Genomic DNA, 11,403 nt, shown 5'->3' on the forward strand with positions numbered 1-11,403 from the left:
GTTGAATCAATTGAGGAACACAGACATCATATGCAGGTGGGGATGGAGTATTGCTACATAAATGTGGGAATTTGAGGATGGATAAGCTGAAGTCACCCTGGTTGTCATAAAATTGAGTGATTATTTTGCCGGCAACACCTGTGCTCAATACAATATTTAAATAGGAATCATATGACTATGTGGTGTTTTTATTTCGAGTTAAATGGTGATTGTTAAAAGATGAAACGTCATATATTCATCTAAATTTTGCGCCGAAGGCCACATTATTATTTTTGAAATTACAGGAAAGTTGGAGGAGGATTCCTTTATTCCCATTTCACGTGACCCTCCAGAATTTTTATTATAACAGACAAATTCACCATAGAACATTTACGCTATTTGGCGATGGATGATTGATGAACGCCACAAAAATTATGGTATTTTTTTTTAAATAGGATGCGTGGTATTTCTTTCTGGTATGTTCAGAAATACATGGATTCTTGAAATATGTACATGAATGTATATATGATTTTACAATTTTCCTCACCATGTGATTGAAAAATGCCTATCATAGTTTAAGTCAATAATTTTATTATCACTGTTTCTATTGTTTTATTGAAATATACATAACGTGTTCATAACCTGTAATAGTTTCCAAGGTGTTATTTATGAATACACTACTCAATTCAGTCACGGATTATTAATTTAAAAGATTACAACTTGTCTACCTAGCTGCTCAGTTCAAAACGAAGAGGGTTTAGTAGGTTAGTTACCATTATATTCATCCCGGTTTACTAGCTCTTTGATCAGTAGCAGGTTTGTGGTTGTGAAATGGGTACCAAAGTAAAAACTGTTTGATCAGTTACAGGCTTATGTTTTTTTTTTAGAATAACGGGCTAGAGAACATTTGATGTAGCTCATCAGACGGTCATTTATCGGTCAAGGATAAATAGTTCATGAGAACCGTGATTGAACAATGATTGATCTCTAAATCACATGAATATTAAAAAGATTGCAAAATCGAAAAGAGGGAAACACATACATCGGGAAACACCAGAGGTGAGACAAGATGTCTAGGAGGAACTAGTATCCCCTATTTACATGTACCAGTCACATTGGTCACGAGCATATATTTCGATCTAGCAAACGGACTAATCCGTATTTAAGTTCAATGTCAAAATGCCACCAAACAATTTATATCGAACTCGTCAAAAACTATTTCACATGATGACACGAATGCGATCATAAGTACAACCTACAATTTGTAAAGTATTGACTTTAAAAGAGAATGACCAAAACCCTCTAACATAAAGATATTTGTTAGTATCCTGTGTCGATCAAACTATCAAGAAATGTATATGCGTAGAACATACTCTCAAGTATCGAATCAGTTGGGAGACACATAATACTATATGCAGGTGGTAATGGAATATTGCTACATAAGCATTGCAAGTTGAACATTAAAAACCTGAAATCACTCCGCCTGTAATAAAGTTGAGTCATTACTTTGCTATTCACATAGAAGGTGATGATGTTCAGGAAAACAGCGATTAGGAAAAAAATATCGAAAAATAATGTGAATTCAGTTTACTGGGATATACCACATTGATATACAAATGAAAATTGTTAGTGGACAATGTGTCTAAGTATCGGTTTGAAGGCCACTACGATTTGGAGGTTTTACAGTAAATTTTGCTTGTAATTGTAGAAATCATAGACCAACCGTACAGATAATTTTGGTGATTGGAAAAGTTTCATAATAATCACAAAATGCATAATTTACATTTGACCATTGCTAACTATCTTTACAGCAGGCTCATCTATTTAAATCTTTGATAGTTTTCAGAAAATGGAGGTGTCTTAGTTTTTTGAACATTAAGAAATGAATTTTACTTCCAAGAATTTCTAGTTTCATTTTATAGTAAAGGTATTTGCCTATTGAAGTCGTGGTTTTATTTGATCTTTATCTTGAAAACGAGGCATTTGTTTCTTATACAGGTATATTTCCGCCGTATTGACACCAGGATAAGTATGACAGAGAGGATGAACGGGCATTGTAAGTTAGGTTCCAAACGAAAAAGTAAGTACAGAAGAAATGGAAGAGTGACAAATACTTCAGTAAATAACTTAAAATTGATGTAATTGATATTCAGTTAAATAGAGACGTGCCAAATCGACATCGATAGAAATAGATCACGGAAAAACCTCATTTAATTGATTGATATAGAATAGTGTGAGTATTTTTTTCTACTTAGAATCCATTGATTTCTGGTTGTTTTATATATATTTCTTTGTCCTGAGTTCATTCACAGATAGAGCAGTTGCTCTGGTTTTGATATTTGTATTATATACACACCCACATTGTTTCATGTCCTCCTTATAGTTGGGATTGGTTCACCTGTCTACTGTAGTCTTACGGTGCGAATGACCGGTCTACACTACGTGTTTTCTCCGCCTAACCACTTGATGCTTCCTTTAATGATTCCAGATGTATATGTTTCTACTATTGTCCAATATGTATGCTTTATGGGATTTATAATGTTAACCACAGTTCCCCGAAGAAAGCATTACGCTAGAATATTCATGAAAAACGAATTGTATTTATCTAACAACAACAAAAAAAAAAAAAACCAACACAAAGCGGATCATCTGAAATACTTTATGAAAATTGAATTCAATACATTTTTTAACACCATGTACGCACAAAGTCATCCCCAAAATACATATGCATGTGCACAATCTCGTTTTCATTCAACTCCAGTGAGAGGGTTAGTGATACATGACCGAAAAAGAGAGTATTGCTAGTGTTTTGTATGAATGGTATTAGTTATTGGTTATATGGTACTGTTTGTCACATTTCTTAACATCCTACCTATTTAATCTAATGTCAGCATTTGCAAATTGTATGGTGGTTTAATGATTTAATTTGCCAATACAACCTATCATTGGGTCAAATGCTGTCTGACGTGTTTCATACCGATTGTTAGACCGTTTATGTGATACTGATTTTAACTACTGATTAATACGTTTACCTGATCAATATATAGGGCTAACAACGAAAGTGTTCGGTTGACAGGGGCTGTTTTGTCCGTCCAGGCACCTGATATCACCTCTGGTATATCCAGGGACCGTATTTGCCCAACTCTCTATCTTGTATTTCTTTTAGGAGTTGCGGTTAGGAAAGTTAGCCTTGTTATTTATTTCCAGACGTCAATAACTATGAGGTAGAAAATTACATAGACAATCACAAGAAACTTGTCTATAAATACATGTTACAGTGCATAAACAGTAGTGAATATTGGATTTTACCAAAAAGGTTTACATTTACCATGGTCTTTTACAATTTGAATGGGTCAATTACAAATGTACAATATTTGGGAGTTTTAATTGCAGAATTCAAAGATATTACGGCATTGACCAGTTATTGTATATTATTAACTTGCCACTGATAAATTTTCCACTCATATGGTGACATCACCAAAGCTGCTAAAGGGCTGCACAATTTAGGTCTACGTTCGGCACGTAGGGTCTTTGAACAGGGAGGGGTCTTTTTTATTCCACGTGTGCTGTGACACGGTACCTCATTTTTCTGGTCTCATCCAATGAACCATCCAAGTCAGTCGTCTCTTATGACAAACGAGGGGTGTTGAAGACTCTTTCTAACACGGATTCTCACGGAGCACGGCATTTTGGACAAGAAAATGTTAAACGTCCATATCAATAATATACAGTATATGCTAGAATATCAGGGATTAACCGATGTTCAAGGGACTGAATTTTCATGTTTTTCATTTTTTTTTTCAATTTTTCGAAGGAAGGTACGAAAAAAAAAGACGTGGATAATTTTTTGTTGGAGCAAGCATTTTATCTTTTTAAAAAAACCGCCCAGTCACCTTTTTCAAAAACGGCTTGGACAGAGATCCTGATAAACTACGAGGAAATGGATATATCGAAGCTAAAAACTACATAATTCTGTTCTGGTCTTCAAATTCAATATACACTCGGATCAACTGACCTTCATCTTGTAACAACATACGCAGTAGAATTTGTGCTTCAAGTTTCCACCAACTGGTAGATTTACAACAACAAAAAATAAAGATACACAATAATTGCAATTTTAATTATATTAATATTTCGCAACTTTAAATTGAATTTTAAAATAATTTCCTCATTTAAAAAAGGGAGGGTGTAGTAATATCCATACTTCAGGTCCCTGTGATCAGTACAGGTCAAGCCCAATGTATTTTACCAAACCTGATTTTACAAAATGTATCGAACCGAAGATCGAGACAATGAATCGAACATGAAATCGAGCGTTTATACATAACTCGTAACACCCTGAGTGAATTACACCGTGCTCCTACTTCCTGACGACATGCAGATCACAATTCAAAAATAATAATAAGATTGTTTTATCAAAATAGAATAACGTGATTTCCACTTTAAATTTGATTATTTTTATTGAATTGTGTGTGTTTTTTCTTTCTTTCTGAAATGCACTCGTGACAGTAGTGTGGCCTTGAGCCTAGTTAAAAATTGTCAACAATGTAATGTATTATAATTTGTCTAATCCAAAAATAAATGATAATTGCACTGTTTTTTTTTTTTTTTTTTTTTTTTTTTTTTTTAGAAAAACAGCGCCAATTACAGATGTATAAAGGAATAATATTACCAAACAGTTTGTAGACAGCCACCCATATAAACATTATTTACTCGCAAAATTGCCGATTTCATACACGCTCTCCTTGATATATTTGGGTATTTGCATCGCTATATGAATGTACTGGTGGCAAAAACATAAAACTCCGGAAATTTGTCAACATCGATTTAAATGTTGCCCATGATGAATACATTAGTCCTCTAAAAGCTGAGTTTTAATAGTATCTCACACTACTTTCACAATCCTAAGGGCGCATGTGGTGTCACTGTACCACGTGACTACCTACCTAATTAACTAAACCTTTTTAAATCGGGGCTTAAATTTAAGTCTGTATTGTGGTTGATTATCGCAAAATTTTGACGAACGAACTATTAGAATTAATTACTATAAACTTAAAGAAAACAAAGTACTTGCAATTTTGTGTACTTTGAAAACATGAGATGTGCCCTTTACGTTAAGCCTTGCAAGGTATTTATGTGTATATGTAGTTCAACCTTGAAGTGTCATAAAGTCGTGAAAAAAGGAGAAACACAAGAAAAAAATAGGTTACCACAAATATTGTTGATTTTACAGTTTTACATATTCATGAATGTACATATACACTTCAGGTGTTGATTATCTTAACATTTAGACCTAGAGTTTCAACACGAAAGAAAGGGGAGCAAGGATGTAGCATTGTATTTTAAAATCAGGGGGTTATGGAAAAATATGTCGGTAAGCCTACTCCAAACATTTCAGTCTAGTATAAAGCTGCTGTCCAAAGGTATGTGTGGATGGGTAGGGATTAATTTGTTCGTGGAGGCACCAGAACTCAAGATGTAAAATATAGAAAACCTTTGAGTTTTCAGGACTGATAACCCATTATTTAGATATAACATGATAGCATGAATTCGTCAGCGTAATGTGAGCGCGCCGAGGAGCACTTACGATATACATTGAAGCTGAGAAGGACGTGAACATGATTTGAGCTGAACAAATTCCAAATCTCATTTTTCCATTTTTAATGTTTAGAGTGCTTAATTGAGGCATTTCTAATGGTTAACAAAACTTTGAATACCAGTTGTCAAAATACATGGGAAATGCATAAATGAAAATTCTTTGTTATGCAAACAAGACTCGTGCTAATTTTTTGTTTACATAGGTTAAATATACTAGTAAAAGCTCCGTTTAAAGCACATTTCTTTTTTTCAATTGACAAGCTATTTCTAAACACAGTTATACAGTTTGTAGAGTTTGGTACAGCTCATTTTTTAAACATTCTCTTTTCTGTTAAGCCATATGTATGTAAACAAAAATATGACATATACCCTGTTTAAATAATATGCTCTATTTCATTTGTAACTCAAGAAACTGTATTCATTTTTGCTGACCATTAAAATACATTAGTTAAACAATATACACAATGAAATAAAAACAATGAAATTATCAGCTGAAATAATGTCCATGTCCCTTTGAAGCCATATTCTTGTTTAATGGCAATTTCCTGGTCCGTTTATTCATTTCGCAGTTTTCAGTCAAGAAAATATTTGAAAATCTATAATTTTAACTTAATCAAATATGAAATCGAATGGTGCATCGCGAAAGTGTCGAACACATGTAAAAAGAATAAGAGTTGCTAAAGGGCTTGTGATATTCAATCGATAAACATAATAGCTGGTTTGGTGATTTTACTTAAGCAGTGTGTATATTTATCTCGGTCTTATTTCTGTACTTTGAGTTGATCTCTTTAGATACTATAAGTCAGCCGTCGATCGTAAAAGTACGCCACTTCGTAAAACACCACTACACTTAACAGTTTGCTACTAAACCTGAAAGGGTGACTACCTCATTCATCATTGTGAGGTTCTTTGTAGAAAATAAATTTGACTTTTTTTTAAAAGTTAAGTATTTAAGCAGTTCCAAAGCCTATTCGTTGCCTAATTTGAGATTTTCAATATAACAGAGATTGTATTCGTTATCTTCTCTGGGGACATTAGACCATCACTCTGATTATCAAAATGGAATTGTAGAGGAATTATACATGTCTTACAAATTCCTTTCCTAAAAATATTCTTGTCTATTTCAAACTCCATTTTAAATCATGTCTCCGGTTACATACCCTTTTCCCCGCTTTCTTCTACCAATAGCTGCTTTAGAATCAATAAAATTTAGGCAATGTTTATTAAACAAAACTCATATATCACAAGTCATGGTGGCGAAGTCCCTTATTGCTTGGTTTTGCTTTGCTTGTCTGTAGTTCTACGTCCAATTCAAGAAGTATCACAACTTCTACCTATCCATGACACTTATACCCATAGTAGCGAGAACTCTTCTTTGTACCACGCGTCGGGATAGCTCAATGGTAGAACATTCGTGCTGTAGCCAGGAGTTTAAGCCCCGTTCCTGCGATGGTCTCGCCAAACCAAAGATATATATATATATAGGTAAAGACAGCTCCTTTGCCAAAACGCTCGACATTTAAACGGGCTTTTTCGGATATAACCTTAAAAGCGGAAGATCCGTTTCCAACCGAGTGTCAGTACGTTAGAGAACCCTCATTTCTACAGTCCTGAACGTTAAAGCCTATTTTTTGGTACTTCACTTACAGCTGCTGGCGTCTCAAGATGAGTGAAAAAATATTGACGGGTCGTGAAACAAACAACCTATTGTGAATCGGGTGTCAGGTTTTTTTTAATTGAACCTGACGTACACAGTACGACTGTTTCTAATACCGGAATTTTTCTATACCCCTATACGTACATAAACTAATATCTAAAATAAAGCTGCCTTTGAAATTACTTTCTGAATATTATAATAAAAGATTTAAACATCTATAAAACAGGAGCTGATGCGGAGGAGAGTGAAGTCCAACCAAAGAGAAGACGAAAAAGCAAGGATGTTGAAATTGGCAATGATGAAACAGAGGGGGGACAGGATGAATATGTTTATAGGATGCTTCGCTTTGACGAAGGTTATACGGGTGGTATTCATCCGAAAAATAGATTTTCAAGAAAAAGCATCCAGGAGCATGTTGAAAAAGGAAGCAAAGGCATACAATCTAGGCATATTTCTTGCTGTAAAACGCTTTATGGTATTAAAAGACTTGGGACATATACGAACGAATCCCGTCGGATACGTGGTGTTGTGAGGATCAATATCACAAAACTTAGACAGCTTTACGGCAATATTCAAATCGTAGATCTGACGGATACCAGCATTCGAAGAAGTCATATCGATCCTCATTCAAAAGCGTGGGGATATGCTGAAAGGTTTGAGGAGGTGATTCTAAGTCCCACTTCGCATATTCCCCCGGATTATGTTAAATATATTGGCGAAATTCGCCATCGAACATTTACACCAATTGATAACGCATGATTAATAAAATACTAAACGCAGTTTGTGATATATGTGAATAAGCAGACGATGTAGGTATTGTTCAATGTGTGAATCAGCAGACGTGTTATTTCTGATTTGTTTAAAATATCTTTGTCTGTAATGACATGTAGAAGTCATGAATAAAGCAGTTATTGTGTACTAATATTTTGAAATGCAAGATAGAACTAGAGTCTTACTTCATAATGTTTATTTCGTGTATGGTACAATAATACATACACCGTGTGCGATTGAAGAATCCTTACACTGTGTACTTGAATAATGCCTAAACCGTGTGTCATAGAACATTGACTACACCGAGTGATTGAACAATACCTGTACCGTGTGATTGACCAATGCCTAAACCGTGTGTGGTAAAAGAATGCATAAACCATATGTGGTAGAACAATACATACACCATGTGTGATTGACAAATACTTACACCATGTGATTGAAAAATGCCAAAATCATGTGTACTTAAACAATTCCTACACCGTGTGATTGATACATGCCTACTCCGTGTGGTAGAACAATGCTGATACCGTACAATTGAACAATGCATACATCGTGTGATTAAACAATACCTATACTGAGTTTGAAACAATGTTTAGACCTTGTAATTAACCACAGCCTACACAATGTGATATAACAATGCCTATCCCATGTTATTAAACAATGCCAAAATCATGTGATAGAACAATGTCCACATTGTGTGATTAACCAATACCTACACTGCGTTATGAATAATGCCTATATCGTGTGATTAACCAATGCCCACACCATGTGATAGAAACATTTCCACAACAGGTGGTTAAACAATGCCTACATCATGCGATCAACCAATACCTACATCATGTGGTTAAAGAATGCCTACATCGATTGATTGAACAATGCTTACACCGTATTAGATTGAACAAAGCCTACATCGTGTGATCAAACAATATATACACCGAGTTTTAAACGATGTCTACATAGTATTATTAACCAAAGCCCACATCATGTGATAGAACAATGCCAACACCATATAATAGAACAAAGACTACACCGTGTGATTAACGAATGTCCACACCGTGTGATAGAAAAATCCCTACAACATGTGGTTAAACAATGCCTACATTATGCCATCAACCAATGCCTACATTGTACACTGTCTGGTTAAATAATGCCTACACCGATTGATTGAACAATGATTACACCGTATTATATTGAACAATGCCTACACGGTGTCAGTAAACAATATTATGCCTACATCATGTGATTAAACAATGCCTACATCGTTTGAGTAAACAATGTATACACAGTGTGACTAAATAATATATGGAAAACATTAATCATATCGTAATGCTTTACCAATATATCTGCTTTGTAATTAAAATATGTTTAGCATTTTATCAGTTTTGTTTGGATTTCGAAGATCTGCCATTGGTAACTAATGATAAATAATAACGCGCAGTTATTATTGTTGTAAGAGGATAGTCATGTAGGCTTAATTGCTTCCGTCAGCCCGCCGATAGTCATAAAAAGGCATTTGTCAAAAGTTGCAATCATCATTATATTCTGATTGTAGAAACATCTGAAACAATACTGCATTATTGTAAATAATGGCATGTATGTAATTTGTGATATGCGAACTTATTCTCTATATAATGTAATTTTGTAACAGTCTGCATTTAAAGTCATTTTGTGTTTTTAACCAGCTCAAGTTTCTGATGTACTGTCCAATCATATGGTAAGGTCATATCACGTGATATCTAGATAGGTCAGTTCTGAAATTAATTTCTTACAAGGAGGGATTTAGAAGTTTTATCGATTTGTCCTGTTTTATGATCAGTGCGATGTTCAAGAGAAATAAAGGAAACAATCACTAAAGCCTTAAAATACTTTTTTACAAAGTCCGATTTGGAGACAAAAAGTAAGTTAAACTTGTTTTATCGCGTATTCCTAGGACAAGACAGGCTCCATCCAATCTGAGAAGATGACGATGGAAGTTTATGTTATCGGTCACTCATATATTCGTCGTTTAAGGAATGTACCTACACATCGGCTGAGATGTATAACTTAAAACTTGATTGCAACTTAATTAATGTGAATTTCATAACACGAGGAGGTTTAACCTTTCCACGGCAATCTCCGTGCCCGGAATTTTTGAACGTTAACAAACCTGCTGGACTGTGCTTCGGTCAAATGGGTGGAAATGACTTACGTCAAGCAAATCCAGAAAAAAGTGTGCGCAGATAGTATCTCCTATTCTCAATATCTAAAAGAGGGGGTGGGTGTGTGAACAGTTATAATAGGCCAGTTGCTACGATGACAGTCCCTTTTAGAACGATGACCTAATAACAGTAAAAAGCTTGCTGTAGACTGAAATTGCGAAGCTTGAAGGAATCCACTCCTGGTCGCACCGTGGTTTTTTGGCGGATCTGACCTACCTGGGAAAAGATGAAGTGCACATTGACGCCACATCATTGCACATGAAAAAAATATAAGCACAGTATTAGGATAGCTGTCCTTCAGCACTCCAGATAAGCATGTCACTTTATTAAATGTCTTTACTCAGCTTATCATCCGTTTATATATTATACTCTTAGAAAGCGGCATACATGCTGAGATTTGCAATTCTGAGTTTTCTGTTTTGTTTTGAAGCAATTTAATGTACTTGTCACTCATTGCATCTTCTTGGCAAATTCGTGCAGTGTGTATGAAAACTTGCAAGTTCTTTCATTATCATTTTAACATGTCCTTCACATATATTTAATCTAAAGGAGAATTGATGTATTATTTTCTTATGCAAATAATTACTTTCCATTGTGGAGGGAGTGGTGTTAGAAAATGACCAAGTCGGGTACAGGTGATGGGACCCAACGCCGCTTGCTTAATATTTTTCATAATAAGTTAATAGATGTAAAACGCATATGTGATAGTATGAAGTTTATGAAACGATGAATTACGTGGATGACTTCCTATTATCTCTGTAATTTCCGCTTCCCTTGTTCGTAAAGGTATTTAAGACTCAACTTAGTCACTTACTGAGATAGGACAGATACAAAACATATAGAGAAAAAATCGACTGATATGTAATTCTAAGAAATCTGTCCCTTCAAGCAATAACAGGAACACCTGCTTAGCTCTCGACAAGAAGGTCGAACGTTTATATAGGAGGTAGCAATTCCAATGGATTGTCCATTAACGAAACCCTATAACAACAATGTTTAACAATATCAAGAAATATGTTAGATGAAACATGAATACTAAAATTTCGCAGTTATTGATACACAACCAACATACGATTATAGTATTACATGGGTGATATACATCAAGAAAGATGACTACATAAATGTATAGATAATAAATATCCCAGATGCTTTAGGGTTTAACTTCATAAACAGATAACAATTATCATTATCATTATTATC

General features: G+C 34.6%; 1 protein-coding gene across 1 annotated transcript; it reads left to right on the plus strand.

The window, feature by feature from the left end:
- Nucleotides 1–1,993: 1,993 nt before the first annotated feature.
- On the plus strand, nt 1,994–9,379 carry LOC130049415 (uncharacterized). The gene is made up of 2 exons (XM_056146910.1): nt 1,994–2,059; nt 7,461–9,379. The coding sequence occupies exons 1-2, from the start codon at nt 2,011–2,013 to the stop codon at nt 7,991–7,993; spliced, it is 582 nt and encodes a 193-aa protein (XP_056002885.1). The 5' UTR covers nt 1,994–2,010; the 3' UTR covers nt 7,994–9,379.
- The last annotated feature ends 2,024 nt before the right edge of the window (nt 9,380–11,403 follow it).

The sequence above is a fragment of the Ostrea edulis genome, chromosome 8 (genome assembly GCF_947568905.1).
Source record: "Ostrea edulis chromosome 8, xbOstEdul1.1, whole genome shotgun sequence".
NCBI classification, from domain to species: domain Eukaryota; kingdom Metazoa; phylum Mollusca; class Bivalvia; order Ostreida; family Ostreidae; genus Ostrea; species Ostrea edulis.

Excerpts from the sequence above, each read along its gene's own strand:
- LOC130049415 (XM_056146910.1), top strand. The coding sequence starts at position 2,011 with ATGACAGAGAGGATGAACGGGCATTGTAAGTTAGGTTCCAAACGAAAA. Across the intron at positions 2,060-7,460 it reads GTTAGGTTCCAAACGAAAAA|GAGCTGATGCGGAGGAGAGT; the intron begins GTAAGTACAGAA and ends TCTATAAAACAG.